The sequence below is a fragment of the Labrus bergylta genome, chromosome 21 (assembly GCF_963930695.1).
Source record: "Labrus bergylta chromosome 21, fLabBer1.1, whole genome shotgun sequence".
NCBI classification, from domain to species: domain Eukaryota; kingdom Metazoa; phylum Chordata; class Actinopteri; order Labriformes; family Labridae; genus Labrus; species Labrus bergylta.
In genome coordinates this window covers 14,209,591-14,234,658 of record NC_089215.1, presented here as the reverse complement: position 1 = coordinate 14,234,658, position 25,068 = coordinate 14,209,591, and the positions used below count along the sequence as shown (strand labels likewise).

Here is a 25,068-nt window from a genome sequence, read left to right as displayed (position 1 = left end):
GTGCAGCTAGAGCCCACCTTGACGTCGCCAGCAGAGCATCGCCATATCCCATCTGCTCTTTTGTAAACTGTCTCGAGATAGTACTTGTTATGTATAACAAGCAAATTAATATATAATTCATTAATATATAATGAATTGGAGCTATACAAACAATGATTGATTGAATGATTGATGATTGCTGAATTTAAATAGTTAATCACAGTCTATTGTATGTATAATTGCATGTTTAAAATCCCTTTATTTTACATTTGAAATCAAGCATCTACAATATATGACAACACTATAACCACATCATTATTAACACTATGAACACCGCCATCATTGGCTGATGATGCACTTCTCTATCTAGGACATGACCGCTGGTTTCTGAGTGGCGTCTGCACCCTGTTGCTCTGCCTGGCTCATAAAAGTGAAACCCGTCATGCCACAGAGAGCACTGTTTAAAAGGAGGGGAGAGAGGTGACACTGATTTGTCTCGACAGATTCTGGTGCAGACTCCTCCTTATTTCCAGCTGTGCACCAAAAGTCTTCACGACTCCATGTCCTACATGTTGGAGCGGCTGCTGAGACTGTATTTAACTCATTTCCTTTAACATTTCCACTACTGTCTCTATCCATTGTTCCACACTACCCCACCTCCTTGTGATCGATATTTTACCTGCTGTCAACAATATTTTCACCAAATACGGATCTATCCGTTGTTCAATAAATATCATTTAGAAATATAAAAATGTAACTAATAGGATAACATGTCCTCATATCTTGTGTACTTTATTGTTAACCATTTCCCAAAACGTTGCTGAGGAGAAGACAGTCTGGGTTGACTTGCCACCACCGCGATCCGACCTTGGATAAGCGGAAGAAAACAGATGGATGGATGGATGCATTTCCAAAATAATGTGTGACTGATCTTCGTCGAGGACTTCACATTCTCTCCAGCATGGTGGACTTTTTTTTAAATACTTGCTCTTGACCTTTGGGGTGATAATATATATATATACATATCTGTGAATTAGTGGATGTTATATGTGTTTCCACATACTGTATCATGAGTGAAACACATTTCTTTTCCTGATCCCCCTCACTGTTTCGTTACCTAACATTTATTCATAACTAAATGTATAAGAAGGGTCTACTCTTTGCAGACCAACTATAATTTGAGATTAAACAGAATCCCATTACGTCATCTCGTTGGTAATCATAAAGTACAAATTATCTAAAAATCTTCATTTGAATTTGCCAAAATAAATGACTTTATTAAACCCTCCATAAATTACCAGGTTGCTTTAATTAAATCACCATCATATATTGATTGCATGGTAGTGATCAAACTGTCTTCAGTGTGTTGATGACTCTGCTGAGTCGTTAAGCAGGAAGAGGCCGCAGCACTCTGAATTACACCTAGAGGAACGCCGGCTCCTAACAAGCACTCGGCTACATAATTGATCAGCTCATCCGGAGACGGCTGGTCGGCAAACGAGGCGGCACATGATGCAGACACGATTGAGCCCAGCATGTCGCAGATGCAAAAGTCATGTACTCTCTCTTCTGTGTCCATTTTTGCATTCAGTGCAGATCAGGACACTTTTAAAGATGTTCTTGAAGGGAAACTCTGCGTGCTGACACACAACGTACTTGACGGTTACTTAGGCTTTAGTGGGAAACATATGCATCGGACGATCCTGCAAGACACTGAGAACAATTCAGACAAACGGCTCGGTGGTTAACATTGTGTAGTTTTGTGGATATGTTTACTTATTTAAGTTCATCCAGTGGAACAAAGAAAAACCTGCAAACCAGAGTGCTGCACAGAGCTCGCTCCCTCTGTGAAACACAAGATATGTTTCTGTTAATATGTCAAACATACGTGTTCATGAGAAATGTCTTACTGAAAGAGCTTTCCCACTGCAGGTCACACCTACACATTCACACACTGATGGTAGCAGTTGCTTCAGTATTAGCTAATCCCATTCATACACTTTCACACGCTGCTGTTGAAGCAGCGAGAGTAACGTGGGGTTAAGTGTCTTGCCCAGGGACACATGGGACATGTTGCTGCAGAAGCTGGGGATTGAACCCCAGACCTTCCGGTTGAGAGACTACCAACTCTACCAAATGAGCAACAGCCGAGACACTTTAATGTGTGCAGGATGAAGTATTACATGCGCATGTGAAAGTCTTTGAGATATCTCCAAATGGCCAAAGCCCATTAAGCTTATCCTATAAGTCAGAACGGCAGAAACCCATTTGTGTGTAATCAAAGATGCATGCAGGATTTGTATTTCTTTCACTTTTACAGCAATGCCCATCAGTACTGACATATTTCTTTTGGGAGTTTGTGTTTGCTGTCTCTGTTGCTTTTCTGAGGACAAAAATACACAATAATAAATAACATATTCTTTGTCTGTTACAGCGTCATCCTAGCTTCGGCAGTGTGTTGTACTTTTACTGAAGATCCTGTATCTGAGTTTCCAGCTGTCTGGCAGAGGTGGTGGGTGAACATTAGGCGGGGTCTAGTTGGTTGGTTGGAGGATGGAAAAGTAGAGGAACTGGCTGCATCCCAGAGAGCTCTGTCAGATGAGACCGATGTAACACATCTGGCCCGTCGGCTGCTCCAGCGTCTTTAATATTCACAGGAACTCCCAGGAATCCGCTGTAAAAAACCCACAATGAATAATTGATGCATGTGGAGCCACCGAGCTCCTTCCTTCTGTTAATTGGATTCAAGAAAAAAAGGAAAAAAGAGCAGAGGAGAAGGTAATAAAAAAAGGGAAATTAAGAGACTATTTTCATGCCTGTGGCGGTGCTGTTACATTATGGTCAGTATGGGTTTAATTATTCATTGTGTTAAAGACGTGCTGTCCAGCGGCTGACCTCGAGCGCTGCTGAAGTGAGCATTTCTCACTAAACATACATTAATGCCTCATGTCGGCCATGTTGTCAGGCTGGAGCACAAATACAAAGAATAAATCAGGTAAATTGACACACCTAGTTGTTGATGTAGGGGCTTGTACACCTTACTGCTAATTTCCACATACTCTGTGCGAGGGGCGGTCCGTCAGCGGCGCCTTTCACTGCCACCGTAGTCGATGATTGTGTTTCCACAGCGAGCGCCGCGGCCCGTCTCTGGAGCGTGCCACCAGCGCAACTACGCTCTCAAATAGTCTATTTTCAACGGAGCAAACCTGAGTCAAGCTGGACAGAATAGATTGACCCAGACAGGAAGTCAGACAAGGAAACACACAGAGCGTCTGGTAAATTTCAAAATAAAACACAACAAACAGACTCCTGATTGTATGTTTCATCACTATCAACATTACGTCAAAACAGGCACCGAATAACCAACAAGTCATCCTCAGAAAGTCAAAGCAACATCTTGTTTACATGTTTTTCTCTGTATTCCCGCGTGATCTTGCAGTTCTCCTGTGATCTTGCAGTTCTCCTGTGATCTTGCAGTTCTCCTGTGATCTTGCAGTTCTCCCGTGATCTTGCAGTTCTCACACTCCAGGAACAGACCCAGTGAGGCAGGATGTGTGCCATCCGACGGAGCAAACCCGTGGCGCTGACGGAACGCAGCGTATGTGGAAATTGGCAGTTACATCTCGTGTTGTGCTAGGTTGAACTTTGTTTGCAAAAAGAAACTCTGCCGATGTTTGACCAGATTTTATGTTTTTGTGTTAAAATTCTGATGCTGAAAATCACAAAGAAAATTCTCAGGAACAAATCAAAAACACTTTAGGAATCTTTAAATGATTCAAAACGCCCTCTACCCAGTACGATATGATGGGTCTGCTGTCACTACACTTGAATACAGTGGCTCACAATCAACAAACACAGTGCTGTTACGCCTCCCTCATTACCCCACCTAACAGACAACGAGCATGTGTTGACGAGCAGAGGAGCTGAAGACTGACTGACAGGGTTGATGTCAAGGTTGACATAATGCTGCCTTCACGTGCTCCTCGGAAATATCCAGAGTCGTCATTACGAGTGGGAAATTGGGAAATTTCCATGATACCCAAGTAACCAAGTTGTGACGTTTGAGTGATTTCAGGGCACCAAAAATGTGAGAAAGGGTGTCAGCAATAGACGGTAAGAAATTTTATATTTTGCTATCATTTGTTTTAAGTAGTTGCACATTTTAGTATTTGCATCTTGGGCGGCAGTAGCTCAGTCTGTAGGGACTTGGGTTGGGAATCGGAGGGTTGCCGGTCCCGGCACGGACCAAGTCCAGAAATTGATCTGGTAGCTGGAGAGGTGCCAGTCCACTTCCTGAGCACTGCCGAGGTGCCCTTGAGCAAGGCACCTAACCACCACCACTGTGGGCAGCCCCCTCACTCTGAGACCTCTCCATTAGTGCATGTCCATAGGATCCTGTTTGTGCATGTGTGTATATTTTGGTCTGTGTTTGTGTAGCATGTTAACTAGACAGAGTGTAAAAACGAATTTCCCCTCGCGGGATCAATAAAGTATAAAATTATTATTAATTAAATTATCTTTAAGCTTTAGCAAGCAGGCAAACTTTAACTCTAAATCACACCAGGTGAGAATATCAACATTGATTACAAACGTTTACCTGAAGTTCATTCTGTGTTCTTCATTCTGCGAGAACTTAAATGCACGATTGTTGTCATTACGACTGCACAACTGGTAAGTACGATGTTTCCAAGGAGCACATGAAGGCAGCATAAACCTTTGAAACATATGAAATTAAAAACTTCTCTGCAGGATTTACTGTATTTGCACCTTTGTACCTGAGTATCGTCATGATCACACATGATCACCCAGGAAGGTTTCATGAAAGTCACACATTATCATCATCACCCATGTCCTGTTAAATGCGACACTGTGCTTTACACCAATGAGATTTTTCCAGAGCAGCTCCCATTTCCAGGAAATGAAACACACCTTCAGGTTGGATGAACTCGCCAGTCCTCAGCAGAGGTGTTAAAGCCAAACAGCACACAGGAGATGTGCATTTTGTGTGTCGCTGCAGGCTACGGCCATGTAAGCAGCCAGGAGAGAGAGCCGCCCCATCTGCTGGCTAATAAAACCAGGTTAAAGCAGGCAGGAGAGAGAGAGAGAGAGAGAGAGAGAGAGAGAGAGAGAGAGAGAGAGAGAGAGAGAGAGAGAGAGAGAGAGAGGGGGTCATAATACAGGCAGCAGTATTTCATGTTTCACCGCCCCGCTGCAGCCTTTATACCTGTGGTTACCATCAGGAAGGAGACATGCGCTGAGCTGTTAAAACAGCTGCACACATTGGAGGGAATTTATGGAAAGCAACAATAGAACAGGCCTGTTTAAGAGATCTACAGGCTGTAATCTGTGTGTGTGTGTGTGTGTGTGTGTGTGTGTGTGTGTCTGTGTGTCAGACTCAGAGGAGAGAATCGGTGTAATAACCCGCTGCATGCGTTGAACACATAGCTTTGAAAGACAAAACCACCAATGTGTTGTTACTTTGAGCTGCTGTTACTCCACAAGCCCTCCGAGATGATCCAGTGTTTTCATTACGGGGGGGGGGGTCTGGTCGTCGCGGCGACACTGAAAACATGCAACACAATCTGTGGAAACAGAAGCAGAACTAAAAAGACGAGGTGCAGATCTGACACTGGGTTCCTCCTCTCTCCCTGAAGCTCATATCTGAGCCTGAATGATGCAATAAAACATAAATAAAGTGTTATGTTACTGTGAGAGCTGCGCTAAGCCTGGTGTACTAATAAAACACATGTCCCATGATATACGGACTTAATAAGGTCAAATATTATATTTTAATATATCACAGAGGGGATTTTAAAGGCCCAATTTGCATGAAAGTTTATTTGGATTTAACAGCTTTTCAGTGCTTTGTATGTTTGATAGTGACAACATGATCATCCTTTCTTACAGCTCCTTATTTAATTCAAATAAAGTTTAGATCATGCAGCAACTTACAGGGTTGAAAAACAAAGCCAGTGGGGAAGTGCAAAATCCTGCAGTTCCTCCAGTGTCCACTAGAGGCTGGCGGCAGAAGAACAGGAAGTCACATACACACCCATTCAAAAGGCTTTTTACAGCAGAGATTAACATGTTTACATACTGGTTAAAAAAAAAACAAATAGGTCTGATTAGCTCATGTCTCGATGGGTGAATGTTTTGATGACTCATCAGTTTTGATTTGATGAAGGATAAGAGTTATTCACAATAAGGCGTGCAGCTGACCTGATTGACGGGCAGTCACGATGTAACAGCTAGCCAGCGTGGTATGTGTCACTCTGTTTCCCAGCACAGCATGCAATAAACAATAATTGGACTTTCCATAGTGTCAGGTCGCGTGTAGTGTGTGATGGTGGCTGCGCGCACGGAGTATTTGGAAATCAGGCTTAATACACGGTAGATAAAGTTTATTATTGTTAGAATTATATCAATTTGACTAGACTGACTTGTTGATGTTTCCCTGTGAGAATCTCCTTTTAAGCATTTTATCAAAACTACACCGAATGACTCCTTTCTATGAATTTTCATACTGAAAACACGTTTTCTGCTCTCAGGGTCTGAAAGGTCTCAGGGTTTATGGGGTTAGGGTTGTCAAAGCAGCTACATCACTCCTCTTCCGTTCCCCGTCCGTCTGTGAGGATGAAGAGAGGTCTGAGGCGCAGCCAGCTGCAGGGGGAACGAGGACACATGAATGGTGAAATTAATTACCATCCTCTGAGACGGCAAGATGCTGGTCCAGGGCGAGTTTTCACGGGTCTCTGAGGTTTTGAGGCCTCAGAGGAAGCTGGTGATTATGGAGTAAGTAGATTATAGAGCTCATCCACACCCATCATCACTCTGTGTGTGCAAACGGAAGAGCAGAAAATTCACTGAAAACATCATCTTTAACTTGATAATTTCGAAACAGCTGTGTGCTCAACAGGCCTGATGAAAATTAAAAAATGGTAAATAGACTTGAGCTTGTATATTTCTTTTCTAGTCTTCTTCTGCAGGTCGCACCTACACATTTACACACTGATGGACCGCCCGGATCGACCACTGATCCACAGTAGTACAGTTTAGGTAAATCTATAGCATTTTACCGCGGGTCAATCTCTGATGGATCCCGCTCACACCTCAGTCTATCTCGCGCTGTCATCGTTTGATCAGCTGTCTCGTCAGCTGGCCTCATTTAACCAATTGCATGACGTCCCTCCCCCATGATCAGCCGATCTTTCTCTACCTTTAGCTCCTTCATGCTGACGTCTCGAGCGCCCCTCCATCTCCCCATCACTCCTCCTCCCGTCCCCCCAGAATCCTCATCCAAGCACCAGAGACCCTCTGTCCGGACACACATCATGTTATCCATTGTAATGTGTAAATCATTTTCTTTATTCACTTGATTGAAATGTAACACAGCGCGGATCGTCTCCAGCCCCCTGAGGCCCTGGCGGATGAAGGGATGATATCAAGCCATCTCAATTAAAAAGGCAATAACTCCGAGGTTACTGTAATTGAATCAAGGAGAAAACTTCGACTCGTCTGCAGCGGGCCTGAGAGAAAGCCCCGCCGCTGTAAACACATCTGGACAGGTGTGTCTCAGATGTCAACACCGACCCGGAACTCGCACATTTTCTATTTGCCTCAGCAGCTGTTCCTCTCCTCCCTCGCTCCCTGCGTGCCATCGCCTTATCATGCTCTTATTAATCTAACACCATTAAATGTCCCCCCCGAACATCTGAGTGCAGCAATCTACAGACCCCCCTCTTAACATTCACTGCTTTAGACGGGGGCCGGAGGGCGACACAGTCCAGAGAGATGTACCGCAGAGTCATGAGGGTTGAACTGGTTATTTGTCGGGATGTGGGGGCGTGAGGGCGAGCGGGAGGAGGAGGGTGTTATCATTAAATCATTTGGCGTATTTATTATCCACTCTGCTTTGGCTTACATCTCCTACATCAGGTAGAATAATGGCCTCCATAACCTTGGGCGTCATGGACCCCCCACCCCCCCCACCCCCCACCCCCTTCACTATCTTTTCATTACAGATCAGTGCGGGGGGGGGGGGGGACGCAGAGATCAGATAGCGAATAGAGAACACACAGGTGCACGAGCACTCCCTCATGCTTTGAGGCTGCAGTATTTCTCTGCACATCAGGGCTACAAGAAGAGGCATCCTGAATAGATTGGGAGATAATGAAGGAGGCGAGGGAGGGGGGGATCGATGCAGCAGGACCCTGCTAAGAGAAACAGACAACACAGAGCCGAGTTCCTCGCTTACACACAAGGCCAGGCTGGATCAATCAGGATCTCTTTGTGGTTACCTGTTAAGTTTAAAGGAGCACGGATTGATATTCTCCAGTGCCGCTGACAGAAAGTCAGCGAGTCTCTTGAAATTTAAGCATCTTGTTGCATAGAAACGTTTACCTTTTAATAAACCTGTTGAACCTCTTTCAGAGTCGCCTCGGCTAACTTTGTTTCCAGCTCTCTGCAGAGAGACACACCGTGGACTGGACCTGTGATATGAAACATGAAACCTCCAGAGAACACACAAGGAGGTTCCTGTTCTCCTTGTCCCCCAATGACCGCTGAAGTGATGTGAGAGACTCTGACAGGTCACGGTAACCCTGATGGAGCTTCCTCTGTGCGTGGCTCATGATCTCCTGCTGTATCACGCTAACAATGCAGAGAAAAAACAGACAGTGAAATGGACTGAGCACTTAGGGGAGACGACCACGTTAGAGATTCTTCTCATCTCTGTAGTCTATTTTTTGGAAGAAGAAATAGGGCTGCCAGCAGTTGTGCGTTATTTAACGATGTGATTAAGGTCAGAAATGACTGTTTTGTTTCAAACAGCATTAATCTTGTGGTTTTGTCCCTTACGGCTCACCGTAGATAGTCATCCTCAGTGTCTCCCTGTAGTTTCGGTGATGTAAAAGAAGGACACTGCTGCGTCTTTGAATGTCTCATTTCACTTTAACAAACTCTCAGACAGCTCAGCTGACGAGTCCAAAGCAATATCCACCTTATGACATCACACATTGACCTTTGTTACCGTTCCTTTGAGCTGTTTGACGTTAGTTTGGGATCCCTAACCACTTCCTGTGTTCGTGGTTAAGTTGTGTCATAACCTTTGATCTATCGTAAAGTTTCTAATTTTATTTAAAATTAAACGCAGGTTGGCATCTGAACAGGAAGAGAAGCACCCTTTGCTAAAGTTGGTACAAAAATAAAAAATAAAAAGCATAGCGAAAAATGCAAAATAATGGGATTTCAAACGTGATAAAAAAGTGATTATTCACGATTAACTATAGAAATTTAACAATTAATTGTTATTAAAAACATTTAATGGCTTGACAGCCCTAAAAAAAACAAGAGATGTATTGTGACTTTTATTTAGCAGCTTTAGCTTTGCATGGATGTGTTAAGATCTCACTTTTGTTTATCTTGGTCTGAAGAAACTCAGAACCTAAGAAGCTAAGCACCTCGACAAAAGCTAAGCTAACGTTAGCAGCATTTTCAAACTTCTGGGACTTTGGAGCCAACCTCAAGTGGACACTCAGGGAACTGCAGTGTGGCATCATATTTAAACACCAGAGCTGTCTGCTTCATTCTGATGGAGGGTAATGGCTTTAAATATGTGTTTTAACTTGAAATGTGTCCCAAGGTCCCTGGTGATTTTATTTTGTTTCTTGTGAATTTGGAAGAAAGTTATCAGATTCTCATCATTTATATGACTTCCAACCTGATATTAGGAAGAAAAAAATAACATTTGACCTTTTCACCCTGAGCGTTACATCACAGATAAATGTCTACCATCTGAATATGTTCTTGTGAGGTGTAACTCTGGTGGTACAAAATGGCTGCAAAAGGGCAGAAGTCCTGTTAACAGATCTTAAAAAGTCAGTTTTTACAGCAGAAATAAACATGTTTACTTCCTGGTACAGAAACACGGTTTTAGTCTATTCAGACAATTTCTTTATGAACGTGGGGATAACTTTTAAAAAAATAATCTGTTTTGATTATATCAAGCCTGAGAGTTATTCATAAATGTATATAACTGAGGGCGTGGTGAGTTGAGCTCGCCTCAGCTTTCTTCATGCTGTTTCTACATTGATTAAATTCGTCTCAAAAGTTGTAAAATTTTTTCACACTTTGTACATTTGTTTTGCACTTCTCGGCTACCATACATCTCAGCGCAAAGTTTCCGAAAATTAATCTCTTCCCTGTTTTCTTCCCCTTCACCGGTTTCTAGATCGATCAAAAAGTAAGTTGGCTTCAGCATTTCTAATACGGCGTTGTTGGGTTCCGTAACGCCTCTACAGAAACCAATGGGTGACGTCAATGAGACCAGGACTATGTTTTGATACAGTCTATGACATATGGTCTATGGTGAGTGACTCGCTTTAGGAGGAAGCCTCAAGTGGACACATGAGGAACCGCAGTTTTGGCATTGCTTCATTTTTCAAAGTTTCCTTAAATGAATCTCTTGGCTGCTTTCTGTATGATGTGATTGAGCATGCCTCTGAGGAGGAACATTGACATATCAACACATTTAATATGGAACAGTACAAAACAGGTACAGGTACAATAGGTCAGAAGCTCATATAGTGAAGCATTTTCCAAAGTGAACTTTTCCAGACACATTTATTGGGCTGATAACATTACTCAAACACAGTGTATGACCATTGTAAACAAGAAAACAGAAAAAAGGCATCAGCTCAGACTGCTTCAGTTCAAAGTGCGCCAAGCTTTTTAAAATTCTCAACTCTTTATCTTTTTTTTTTTAAATCCTCTTAATATATCTTTTGACTGTTAGTTCATTACTTTTCTTTACATATTCATTTTTCTGCAGTATTGATAATTATAATATGTACAAACGAGGCCAAGACACTGGTTGCTCCGAGGCCGTAAGAAAGCCGGTAAATATTTGCTCGTCTCCCTTGACATGACTCTGGTTTGGAGATGAAAAGGTAAAAGGCTGTGCTCCCTCTCGGTCGGGTTTTTCTGATTGCATGCCTTGTTGGTGACGGTAATGAAACATCCGTGTGAGTGTCGACTTCACCGGCGGGATAGGGGCAGTGACTCGGTCCTTGGATTTTCCCACTGATAGCAACAATTTTTTATGTACAAAGGCTTTAAAGTCCCAACGTTGTCCTAGTGGTTGGGAGGCTATCAAATAAATGCTTCCATGTTGTTGTTTTTTTAGATTCCAAGTGTCCCCCTTTTTTTTTTTGGTTTTCTCCCAAAAAAGTATCAAAATGTCCGTGTAGATATAGTTGTACAGTGGGGGAAAGGGCTCGTTAGCATGTGTAAGATCGAGGGATCAAACTGTTCTCAATGTATGAAAAGAAGAGTCTCTTTGCTCGCAGTACAAAGGTCTTTAATTCATATAGTGTCCGGTGTTTGTCTTTATACAATGCCATGAAGAGATGAGATGCAGACTGGTTCCACCTCCACCTCCTCCTCCTCCTCCTCCTCCTCTTCCTTCTTCATCCCCTCTTCGTCGCGCTCTTTCTCTCTGACACCCATCTCCATGCTCATCCAAGGGAGGCTACTTTAGCAACCACTCGTTCACTGGAAGAGAGGAGACGGACAGGAGTGAGAATTCTGATTTATACATGCGGCTTTCTCCACACTTCAACTGTTCTGCAGCATTATCCCTCCCCGCTCCCCGTACACACACACACACACACACACACCATATTTCATCTTGAATGATAACATACAATTTAAAAGGAATGACACCCGGGTGAATGGTGGAAGGTGTGTGAGGTTATTTTTTTTGCCTTTATGTTTTGAGTGACAGCCTTGAGAGAAAATTACACCCAGAATGAGCAGGTGCCAAAAAAAAAACATGAACAAACATTGTAATTTGACAGAATGTGTCTCGTTATTGGAGGAGATAAATAAACACAAGTTTGCGTTACTCACGTAGAAGTGCAGACACTTGGGTTAAAAAAATAGCGATAAGAGAAGAAAGTTTTGCAGTCCAAACTCTGAAATGTCGTCTCAGTTTCGATTAAAACATGTCTCTCTGTTTCTGTGAAAAGCAAACTGAAGCTCACCTCATATTTTAGGGACATAAAATTGTTATTATTTACATATTATATATATATATATATATATATATATATTCTCCTCCTCTTCAATCAGTGTAAATAAGTCTCAGAGCTCCCAAAACATGTCTGTGAAGTTTCTTGTTCTAAATCCACTCTGATCCTGTATTTGATCATGCCTATAAACCCCTCTATTTCAGCCCTGCTCAGAACAGGCTATTTCTGTTTCTGTACCTTTAAACGTAAATGAGCTCTGTCTGACCACGCCCCCTCTCTGGAAGGGCTTGGGTGGCTCGGGCTTTCTGTCCTGTTGTAGACTCAGAGGCAGACTCAGAGGTAGGCGGTTTTAAGGTGTTGCAGTGATGGAAGCGGGCAAGAGAAGTGGTTCAGATAGAAGTGATTGTACCCGACCTAAAAAGCCTCTGCATGTTTCTAATAAGCTCCACGAGCAGAAACGAGCTCAAACTAGGATCAATATTGGAGATGCTTTTGAAAAATGGAGAGAGGTTAGAACGCAGAAAGGTTAACAGACCGATGCAGAGCTGGATAAACACTGAAGCTTCAGTGTCCACCACATGGAAACCTGCTTGTGCATCAACTCTAGAGAGGAGGGGGCGGGGGGACACAGCTCTCTACAATGTTTTGAATTTTGGACTGCAGTACCCAATTTTAACACTAGGTGTCAGAGTTACATATTGCTCATTTAAAAGGTGTAACTCAAAGAGGTTTTATAAAAAATTTGGAGTAGGAAGTTCAGATAGATACTTGAGTTAAAGTGTGGAGTGTAAAGGAAAAGGTTTTCAGAAGAATGGATAATGAACTAGTCTACAGAAGAACTTAAGAGTACTTAAGAGACGAACTCTTAAGTACAGAAGAGAGGTCTTTGCACTCAGTCACCTCTTGACTTTCTTTGAGCCTGATTTCATATTTCCTCTCAGATGTGTGTTCAACAAAAACAGTACACAAACACATATTCACGTCGTGATCATTTTTCAAACATCCCTGATTCCTTATTCAGTTGATGATCACGCCTCTGCGGAGGGGAGGGGGGGGGGGGGGGGTCTCCCTCTGTGAAGGTTGACCTTACACAAATCACCACAGAGACGTATTTTCCCTTTTAATGAGACCCCCACCTCCTCCCTCACTTTTGTCTTGAAGGTCTTGAAATCCCCGAACAATTAAATCAGCCGCTCTGCTTTTGTGTGTTTTTGTTTTTTTTGGGGTTTGCTCTCTGAGGGTCTCTTGTGTGTGTGTGTGTGTGTGTGTGTGTGTGTGTGTGTGTGTGTGTGTGTGTGTGTGTGTGCGCATTTGTTTGGCAATCAGGAAGGTCTGAAGCGGGTGGGGAGAGTTGAAATCTCCCTCAACTGCAGCACAGAATACGAATTTCACCTTTAAAGGAGGGGGGAGGGAGCAGAATGAGAATCAGTGAGAGAGATACAGAGAAAGACAGACAATCACGGTGTAACCGAACACAACATAAAGCACAATGCATCAGGGGGGTGGGGGGGGGGGGGGGGGGTGGGGGGGTGGGGGTGCTGAATCTTGTCCTGAAACATATTTACGCTTCAGGAGTAAAATCCACCATTCAGTGCAGCAGCTGTACAGACTTCTATCTGATGACAGAGGAGAGATGACGGGCTGCAGGTTGCAGTGAGCTGTGACAAACCAGTTTCCAACCTGTCAGAGACCAACAGGTGCTCTGACGGTCCAACCATCAGTCTTCTCTTTAACACATCATATGTGATCTGCAGTTCACGAGCAGAGTCTCAGCTCTGCTACACTTTAGTTATTATAATATTAACCATGGATGAAGCATTATTCCCTCTGGAATCTATGTGGATCTTTGCATCCAAGATCAAGGACATCCCGGACATTCAGGAGCAACATTTCCCCTTAACCTGAGTTTGGTGAGTAAGGCCCCTTGTCCACCTAGCGTTCCTTTCAGGGTGCCAGCGTCTTTTTTCAATTGTTTTTTAATTAGTAGATAGCGTATGCAGCAGGCAGCTGCCAAGAAAAAATGTGCGTTGCCCGGCGTCTTTTTTCAGATCTTCAGAGAGTAAATGTCAAACTCCATTTACTCTCCATCTTATGAAACCTGGAATCAGATAAGCTCACAAATATATAATAATATTTCTTAATTAATATTCCTAATTAACAAAAAACAAACACTTAATTACCTATATTTACTCTCCCTCTCTCTTAGTAGCTTCATGAGGACTCCATGTTCTCTCCAGTTGTGAGTCTCTGAATGCTCCTATATTCTGGCTTTGTTACACTATAAGTTACAAATTTTGTATATGTGTAAACTTGATCATCACTTTATATGAAATGTGCAGATATTAATTGCTGTATGACTGTATATCAGCCTCATACTTTCTGTTTCCAGGATATGATTAACCATCATATTTGACTACCCTTACTCGTTTCTTTCTCTTAACTGTTGTCTTTGTAACTGACCATATATCATACTACAATTCATGCTTTTCAGAGAGGGCTGGAGGGCAAAAGACGCTTAGGGAAGTAACGGCCACCGTTTAAAACCCTGTAGAACTGCAGCATGGGCTTTGAATTTAACATGTCCTATAAACGACACATGTTTACATCACCTGACAACCATAGAAAAACTAAGATATTAAAATAAACCTTGAGTTTGGGGCACTTGCGATACTTTAACAGCACACGGGACACTATTTATATTGCTAGAAACGGTGAAGTCCGTGCCGGTGTTACGGTTAAAAGAGTTACCATGTGAACTGGTGACTGTCAGCCGAGTGAGTCTGGTTGTCTTACGTTACGAGTACTAACGAAAGCCTATTTATTTAGCTTTCATTAAAACATATCTCATAAGTAATTTTGACATTATGATAATACAAAAACAAAACAAAGAGGCATTTGTTAGGACACTTTCAGTCGCGTTTGTCTGAAAGTCATCAGTTAACATGGTCCCTCTTTTCACCGTAACACCAGAACGTCACTTCAGTGATACTGCTGATCTTTAGAGGAGAATCCCTCTCCTTACACCACTGTAGGATGAAAGTTTACAAACATACAGGCAGCATTCCTCATCATCATTCAAGCATTGGTGAGTGCTAATTAGCTGACATGAGCTAGTTAGCGTTAGCTAGCGATAGTATCAGGATAGTATCAGCTGTCAATTTTAATATTCTGGGGCAGTAATTTGCAGAGGTGGCTCGAGTCACATGACTTGACTCGAGTCAGACTCAAGTCGCAAATTTGAGGACCTAAGACTTGACTTAGTCTTGAGACAGATGACTTGAAATGACTTTACTTTTAGGACTCAAATTTATCCTTTTTTGAGAAGTGAGGATTTTTTTGGGGGGTGGGCATGATAAGTGCAATGCGGAGGAGCGCATGCAGCGTACCAGCAGCAGAGGCTAGGCCTATGCAACAGGCACTCAGGGCGCGATCACACTGGCAAGCCGTACCGTGCCTATAAGCACGCTTCACCCCTAAAGTCCAGTTTGTTTGACCAGTGTGATAGCTCCACCTGGCACACTTCGGAGAGGTGTGCTTCAGCACGGTACAGTTCATGCACTAGCACAGGCACGCAGGTACACAACGTTGTCATCCTTCATTTTGGAGAAATCCACAGTGTTCTGTCTGACTAACATGACTCAAAAAAGCCACAATGTAGCTTTTATGTTCTCTGTGTTGTTCTCCAATGTGCGGACGCGGACCTGGCCGCTCGTTATTTTTTATTTTTTATTTATTTATTTATTTATGGCTGTATATATCTGATTAAAATGACTCAAAATAAGACACAGAGTCAGTAAAGTAGCTGTCATGCTCTCTGTGTTGTTCTCCGATGTGCACACGCGGACTCACTGCGCGTCCCTTCTTTTCTTTTCTTTTTTTCTCTCGAGTCCAACCTGTTTGTAAAATGAGCACTCTTCATAATAACATAAAGCTATGCATGTGCTGTATAACAACGCAATGTACAAGAGGTAACCGTGTGTTTTGTATTTACAATAATTTATGGATTATTGCATTCTATTGGCAATGTTTTTAGTCAGAAAAGTAATGCTACAAATGTACAAATAAACTAATAAGGTACATTAGATATTCAAATCATAATGAGAAAACGTTTGTTTACTTAAACCTTTTTTTACTGCTTTGAATTACTGTTTTACCTGGTCGCACCTCCTGACAACATTAGTTGTAATGACAGGAAAAATGCTGAATAAATTGTTAGTATTATTATAATCTCTAAAATTGGAGTACAAGAAACAGAAGGGTATCAGGTGTACCACATTATTAAGCTAATATTAATAAAAACTACTTAAAGATGACCGTTGTCTTAACTGACGTCATGTGGAAACTGAGTAATCAGAATTTTGTATGACTTGACTTGACTTGCTTGATTCTCACCGCAGGGACTTGCGACTTGCTTGAGACGTGAAGGTTGAGACTTGTACACGTGTGACTTACTCCCATGTCTGCCGTTCTAGTTTGAGTTACTCGCAGGAATATTTAGATTTAGGATGAGGAGAAGTCCGATGTTTCCCCTCACAGGGGCTGCGGAGGGTCTAACTGCTTTAACCCACAAACGTCCTCCTTTCTGTTTTTTTTTTCTCTGATTAAATTCGGTAGAAGCAAAACTCGGGATTCGTCTCCTCGTCGGTTAGTGTATCACATTAAACAACATCTGTATTTCATTTGGAAAAATTTAAAAATAAAACAGATAAAAATACGTAGGGGGCAACTGAGACCAGTAACTTCTCAGTAGCGTTCAGTGGTAGAGAGCCTTTCTTGCCCTCCAGGTGGGCGGTTCCATTAGAGAGTGACGTCACGTGAAAGCTATGAAAATTTGAATGTAAATTTCCCCTGAGCATGAAAAAAAAAATAATAATAAAAAAAAATAAAAGATTCAAACAAAGAAATGATTCTATATGATTAGACAAACGTCAGAGAGAGGAGACTGCGTGTTTTGTACCTCGGTACTGGAGCTTCTGAGCCCTGTTGTTGGGGCAGTCTTTGCCCTGCATGCTGAAGTTGATGTTGGTGCGGATGCAACGGTTGTTCAGCGGCTGGACGGGACGAACGTTGTCGCTCATGCTCAAGAAGATCTGAGACGGCTGATTCTGACTGAGCAGCCGCAAAGAATGCATCTGAAAGAGAGAGAGAGAGAGAGAGAGAGAGAGAGAGAGAGAGGAGAAGTTATTGGATGAAATGTGGGTCGGACATTTGGATCCACTGCATTATTCTTTCAGACAGGACTGTGGAGGATTTGACAAACCGAGGAGGTTTTGGAGTAAAGCCTGTGTTCTGGGCTGACATGTTTCACAGGCAGAACAACAGTTAGGGAGAAAATCCTCAGCTGAAACGGACAATCCCCGGTGAATTCTGGGAATTCTGTTCACAGGTGTGTTCTTTGTAGAGGAGGCTCACCTGCATGCGCGTGAGGTACACCGGCTTGTTCATCAGGATCCATGTGGCTGTCTCGAAGCATGGAGGGATGGTCATCGATCCCTCGTACGTGATGAAACTATTTGTCTCTGGATAAACCTCCTCGATGTTCAGACCGGTCAGGAGATACGCATCATCTGTGGAAAGAACGAAAACAAGAGGGGGAGTTTAATGTTTCATCACTTAAATACAGTACTGCAGCTTTGAGTCAAAAGGAGTGAGAGAAACTCGTCAAGCAGGACTTTGATCATACTTCATCTGGAACCGCCCCCTCTCGACCTTACCAACATGGATGACTCTAACAGGATCATGGCCCCAACCTGCGTTTATCTCAGGATCATCGATCTTAAGCTTCTCCACGGGGCAAGGTGGCGACCCACAGTGTCGATATGAAATAGGCACTATAAAGTGACATAGATATATGACCCCTGTCTGTGTCAAAGGCTGTGCACACCCTGAAGTCGCGGGAGTCTCTTGAGGCCCTAAGCAAGAATCAGTAGGGGGGCCCTCTGACCAGCGTTCATCATCATCCTGTCTGCCAGTGTCCTGACGCTCACTCCTCTTCCTTTTCTCTCTCCTGTAGACGGATATTCCCTCTTCATTTTTTATTGTTGACATAATTTAAAAACAGCAATAATGCAAGCGACGCTTAGCAGGGCACTGAGAATCAATGCTGTCAGACGGGGCCCCCTTAGGGAGGTTACTGTCGTTGCAAAATTTGCACATTTTGGGCCACAGCTTTGGTTTAAGTTTGTCAGCCCTCAGGAGCCCCCTACTGGTCTGGGGCCCCAAGCAGTTACCTGCCTTGCCTGTTGACAAGCAGCGCCTCTGCCCTCATGTACAATTTCAAACAGAAGACAGTCCTGGTGTTCATCCGTCTGCGATTGGGTCCTATTCTCTGCTTTCAAAACGGCCGGTTTACCTCATTCATCCTCCTCTCTGTGCTCAGGTTGTAAACTCATCTCCCCCCACTTCTCATCAAGCAGCGAGCTCGTCTGTCAAAACACATTTTTCTCACTTCTTACTTCACAAATCATATCCTGTTCTGTGAATGACAAGCTGTTGGTGTTGCAGTACAAAACCTCTTTTATCCAAACTGTCTCCTCTGTCAGGACGTTAATTAGACAGACTGCAGCTCTCTTCCTCTTCACACTCCAACAGCATGCTCGGAGAAGAAAAAAAAAACACCTTGTCATCCGCGAGGCCTCGCTGACAAACGGTCGGCCTGTAGGGACGAGGTCACCGCAGTGGACCGCTGCGGCCTTGCTAATGGCTGCTAATTAAACCATGCTTTAGTCATTGTAAAATAAGCAGCATGATAGGCTCAATTTCAGAAAAAAACCCCGTAAAAAATGTTCACATTGTCTCCAGTCTTTCAGATGAAAAACATAATTCACTTTGGTGAATAGTGTGCATGCATCTTTGTGTTTGCATGTGTGTGCTTTAAAAGAAGCGAGCAGCATTACTGGCTGTTGGAGGGATTTGCCGGAGGCCTCATGAGGGGGCGGTGTGTGTATCTGTGTGTGCGTGTGAGTCAGCATATGTGAGACAGTGTATCTGAGGGAGTTTTGACAGCTGTCAGAATCCATGCTCCTCTCCAGCTCCTCTGGCGGGACCCTGAGGACCGCCCCCCTCACCTCCCGCCTGCACCCTCGCCTGCAGCCTCTGAGCCTCAGAGACTCCTCCCAGCCACAAGGGGTCAGTGCGTTTATCTAGCTGCTCGCTGCTCCCCCCCCTATTAATCCAATTATTTGTCTCTTTTTTCAAGTTAGCCTTAGGCGATCGCTGTGCCGATGTCGCCCCTTCCAGTACGGCAAGTCTGTAGTGTGCGGAGTGAAACCTCGGAGGAGCGACTGTCGACTGCAGCCGAACACGCTGCCTCACCAACAACCTCCTCCAGCTATTGAGAGCTCCTGAGCAGGCATCTCATGCTCCTGTCCTGAAATTGACTAATGATGCTTGAACAGTTGAAAAGAGTAAAATCTTTCTTTTTAAAAAGAGACCTCTCCTCCAACCAGATGCTGTATATTCATAGATTAACAGCCGTTATAAAGCACAGCTGGCCTGCAGGACTTTAGATTTCTCCACTTGTTGATATCTGAATTTCATTTTGGTTCTAGCTGCTGGATGGGAACTACAAATCTCAGTCACCTTTCCTTCATATAGTGCCAAAACAGTCATGTACCATGAGCATGCAGTCGGGAACTTTTGGCATCAGCTTGTAACAGTGAGAGGACTCTCAGACTCAGTGATGAGTCGGTACAGGTTCTATGTTTTACTGTTCATGTATTATCAGTGAATATAGCGCCGTGGAGACCTGGCTTTGTGTGGTCGATATTATGTATTGTAGAATAAAAGTGCAGTATGGCAATCCTCCACTCTGTTGCCTGTCAACTATCTGGTGCTAACCAGCTATCCTTGGACTTCTGCTAATTGCTACCTGCCGCTAGCTTCCCCACTTGTACCAACCACATTACAAGCTGCAAGGAAAAAGTTAATTTAACAGCAGGGCAAGGTGTAGATGGATAAATGACCAACGGTGCCAAGATACCGAGTCGAAGCTATGATTAGACAATCGTTGAGCAGGGCAGCGGTTTACCCAGCGAAAGTGATTTTTCAAAGCTGATAGGACTTGTGGTCAGACCTCAACAAAATGTCACACAACCACTTACTTTTATACGTTATTCTCGTGATGGTGTCTCTGTTCAGCATTCGATTCAGGAAGGAGTTTGACGTCTCAGCAATCTGGGTAAAAAGAAAGAGAGAAAGAGTGGGATGAGATTAGGAGGTAATGAGGGACCATTTAATGAATGAAGAGTCCATTTAAAATGAAAAAAAGGCGATGTTCTCATTTCATACTTTACAAGATAATATCTAAAACCCGCTGATGTATTTACACAGTCAGAGGCTCCTACACTCGGCTGGACTGCTGCTTTGCCTTCTGGAAAATAAAGACTCCCACTGTCAAAGAAACTATTAGCAACAGCTCGCAGACACACACGCCAGCCATGAAAGAGAAACATTCCTTTCTTTTAAGAACAAATGCTCTGTATTGTTTTCCTTAAATGACTTTAAACAACATCAAAAACAAGTTTTACCCGGTTGGAGCTAAAAGCCATTGCCAGTGACCATTGTGAATGTCTCTCCACTAAAAATGTGATGAATAAATTCTGTGCTTTTTTAATCTCTCTCTGAAAAGTGTTTCTCATTCCCCGCTGTCCTTCTGCCTTCACAAACAAACAAACACTGGATCTAAATATGCTGAGAGGTTTTCAAATTATATGCATGCCAACTCATCAACATTTACACTGCAGCAATATGTAACTCTGACATCTAGTGTTTAAAATGGGTACTGCAGTCCAAATTCGAAACATTGTAGAGAGCTGTCCCCCCCCCGCCCCCTCCTCTCTAGAGTCAATGCTTGTTGCCATGAAGCTTCAGTGTTTAGCCAGCTCTACATCGGTCTGTAAACCTTTCTGTGTTCTAACCTCTCTCCATTTTTCAAAAAAGCATCTCCAATATTGATCCTAGTTTGAGCTCGTTTCTGCTCGTGGAGCTTATTAGAAACATGCAGAGGCTTTTTAGGTCGGGTACAGTCACTTCTATCTGAACCAGTTCTCTTGCCCGCTTCCATCGCTGCAACACCTGTTAGTTTGACCTGATAACTGGTCTCATATCTGACAAACCGAGGGGCATCCAAAATGGCTGTGTGGGGGTGCCTTTAAACCTGAACTGTTCATGGCGTGCTTCTTTTATAGTCGAGCTGCTACATTTCAGTAAGACGTTCTGTGTAGGGCGGGGGGTTGGTTGGACGGCCTTGACATATTTGTCAGATGAAAAGCAAACAGTAATTCTTAATCCACCCTAATTAAACTCTCCAGGGGTTTTGCATACAATTGCTTGGCGTATATTTGTACATATTGTACAAACATTACAGACATAAATATTCTCATTAATACCATGAGACTGATTTGAAGCATATGGCCGACTCCTACACATCCACTCTTAATGGATCCGAGTGTTTGTAGAGAGGTTCAGACTGAATCCTCGTTACACCACAGTGACTCTAAGAATTCGCCATCTGGCTCAGCGATGTACAAAATGATCCTGTGCATGCTTGTTACCAGTTGTAGAACATTTAGCAGTTTTTCCTACTAACAGTGGATGCTTGAAAGAACAGCTGATGAGCATTAAGATGACATTTCTTGACAACAGCTGTGCGGGGTATTAGGACACTAGAGTAGAGCACGGAGATGCAGTAAGTGTGCAGCTAATTGGTAAAAAGGAGGAAGTGACAATGGAAGGAGTCGAAAAGGATAGTAGCGTATGATTCCTCTTTAGGCTGCAGTAGGTTGGGAGGTGTTTATTGTGTGGATTTTCCATTATCTTCGACGGAAACACATGCATCAGATACAAGACAATATAAAACATTGATAACAATGTTCATGTTGCAATAAAGCAGCAACCTCCGGTGTTGAAAAATTAAGCTGATGCTGCAGTTCCTCAAGTGTCCACTAGAGGCTGGCTGCAGAAGCACCAGAAGTCACATACACACCCATTCAAAAAATCATGTTTTCAGAGCAGAAATTATCATGTTTACAGCCTGTTTAAAAAAAAAAAAAGTCTGATTAGCTCACAGGTATTAAAGTTCTCCGCCGCTATGACGGATTTTCCGTCAATTTCACAATTGTAATATTTTTATTCAGCGTCAATCAGACAAAAAAAAGTTGAGCAGATTGGGGGTTAGTGACAGACCTTCACATGCAAACCCCTCTATTTCGGCCCTGCTCAGAACAGGCTGTTTCTGTGTCTGTACCTTTAAATGTAAATGAGCTGTGTTTGACCACGCCCCCTCTCTGGAAGGTCTTGGGTGTACTCTGGCTTTCTCGCTCCATGTCCTATTGTTTATGGTGAGAAGGCAGACTCAGAGGGCAGAACAAACACCTAGCTGTGGGAGTTTCACCCACCTGGTGGAGGGGCTACTGCTCTTTGTGATGTCATGAAGGGAAAATCTCCAAACGGCCTCTTTGAGCACACATTTTCTGAAAAGTGGAGCAGGCAAAAGACGAAGAGGATGGACTTTTCTCATCATTGGGGGGTTTGTGGACGGACTAGGGACACATATTAGTGTTAGAAAAAACATGGTGAAGTGGATGTGACCTTTAACACTGTACAAAATACAAAACAAAAGCATAAGAAAAACAGTTTGAAATTGCAATTAATCATGATTTACTTTTAAAGTCAGTGGTTAATTGTGATTAAATAAAATGTATCATATGACAGCCCTGATATTAATCTATCCAATATGAACACAACTCTTTACTAAGTTGATGGACTGGGTTAAATTTAGAGCAGAATTCTCTCTGACACGAACAAGGATTCAGTCATCTCTCTCAGACACTGGAAATGTTCTCAAATGTGTCCCATACCTGCACTAAGTAAAGTGCCTCAAACCATTTTTATTCTGAACTCCATTCTCACTCTGCTGACCGGCTCTTTGTTCGGTAAAGTCTGAGTCGTGTGGAGCAGCTTCCGACTGTGAGACGCTCGTTAATAGCTGAAGGAAGCACCTCACACTCCACATCCTCCCCCCGCGCCCTTCTTTGACCCCTCTCTTCACGTCCTCTCCTCTCCATCTTCCCCTTACTCAGGCCAGCTGGACGTCACAACTCTAATTGTGGAGATGTCTTTGGGCGAAGTGATTAAAAAGAAATGTGCTGGTCCTCCTTCCACCTCATACAGCAACAAAAATGACAAAGTCTTTGACCTGTTCCCTGCGCTCTTCACTCAGGCATTAAGCCTCCACCAGCCACTCAAGCCGCTCGACACTTTTTCAGACTCTCATTCTCTCTCATTTTTATCGTTTTCCTAGAAAAAGCACCAGAGGGGATTCAGTCAATCTGTCTCCTCTATTCCAGGAGCGTCTGCACATTAGGTGTGAGAAAAGTACAGATTTAGGACCATATGGCTGAATGTCAATCAGACACGAGATAACCAAAAGACACATTGTGACGATTCACATATTACTCGCTGTTACATCAATCGACAGATGAGCGACTCAGCGAGCAGAATGTCCTTCCGTTCCCCGTAAAAGGCGGCCGGTGTCTCTATTGTGTTTTCAGTGAGGTACCCTTACATCGCTGCCGTCACCCACTGTTGTCCTTAATGATGCCACACGACTCCTCGACTAGAATAGGGAGGGCTTCCTGTCAATCTGAGTCACAGCGACGGGCAGGGAAATCTGACAAGGCCTTGGCGAGCATGAGTCATGGAAAAGTGAGAAAAAGGAACTTGAGCTCAGCGAAGGACGTTGTTAATGAGCACCTGTCTGCTCGGTGCTGCTACTGAAGAGTCTGACCTGGTCGAACACGCTGAAGACGGTGTGGGCGGAGATACATTAGCGGGAAAAAAAAACTAATGGATGTGAGTGGGTGTCTTTTGAGAGCATATGTCAGCATGATTTTTTTAAATCTCTTTGGATAATACCTATATTTTGAGACTCATCAGGCTTTTAAGCAACTTAAACGAAGACCCATCAGTGAGGATGTTAGACACTTTTTTTCTCATCCCAAGTTGTCAAACACACAAACACACAGGGTGGTGCAGTTTTCTTTCTTTCAATCACAAGGACACAAGCAGTCTGACTGACGAGGGTTTAAACTCAATCACTCCTGGGAGAAACTCCTGGTTTGTGTCAGTTTTGGCGCCCCCTGTAGGCAAAGCAACACAACTATGTCTTTGTAAGTAGTATGAGGCAATTGCTGCACATGGCACAAAACATAGAAAACATATGTGAAGGATTCAGCATGTCCACGGCGTCCTGAAGTCCTGGGACGATTATGCAAATCAGGAAAATGACGTATGGAAAAGCAATAAAAGTATCTGCACTACACTGCCAGTCCAGTAGGTGGCGGTAAGAGAAGACAAAGCCCAATACAACAAAGATGACAGGCAGGAGTCATCATTTGAGCAACACTACAGTTAGCCTGTTAGCATAGAGGAGGTTCAGGTTGTCCTGTTAGTGATTGTACCGTATTGCATCGCAAACTAACGGAAGCAAAACTGGAAAGGCTGGGCTTGTAGCTGCAGTCTAAAACATGGCGGGTGACCTATTAGACCTATCAGAGAAGTCCAGCGCTGCAGGCTCTGACCCCCGAAGGTCCCTGGACCTTTGGAAAATGCTAACACCTCAAGCATGGTCTATTTTAGAGGTAGATCAATCACCCCAGAACTAAATTTGGAGCCTGGTTCCTGCACTTAGTTCCTCACAAGGTTCCTCGTTACAGTGCGAAAGTTCCAGTGGTGGAGAAGGGGCGATAGTTAAAGTTCCTGTGAGGAACATTTGGTTCATGTCCGTTTAGGCGCTTCCTGTGGACACAGCAACACACTAAGTCTTTGTTGTTCTTGTCCTGAAACGGGGCAGGAAGGATTTCTGACAAAAAACATTTTAACAGGCAAGTGCACGACTGAGAGTGATTCTTTGCTGTGGAATTGTTAAAAAAACAAAAAAAAGGCTTTCTCTAAATCGTCCAATAAGGTTGCATTGTTTACAGGCACATCATGATTTTGTTTTATAGAAATGGTTAATGTTGCTGCTGAAGGTTTTGAGTCACTGGATCCATGATCTTTT

General features: G+C 43.3%; 1 protein-coding gene across 1 annotated transcript in view; it reads right to left on the bottom strand.

Moving 5' to 3' along the window:
* Nucleotides 1–10,580: 10,580 nt before the first annotated feature.
* The window catches only part of ca10a (carbonic anhydrase Xa), a 212,081-nt gene continuing 197,593 nt past the window's right edge, over nt 10,581–25,068 (bottom strand). Inside the window, exons 7-10 of the mRNA XM_020638284.2 lie at nt 20,111–20,183; nt 17,421–17,575; nt 16,966–17,140; nt 10,581–11,529 (exon numbers count right to left, since the gene is read on the bottom strand). Coding sequence (XP_020493940.1) covers nt 11,507–11,529; nt 16,966–17,140; nt 17,421–17,575; nt 20,111–20,183 — 426 coding nt within the window. The 3' untranslated portion in view covers nt 10,581–11,506. The remainder of the gene's footprint in view (nt 11,530–16,965; nt 17,141–17,420; nt 17,576–20,110; nt 20,184–25,068) is intronic.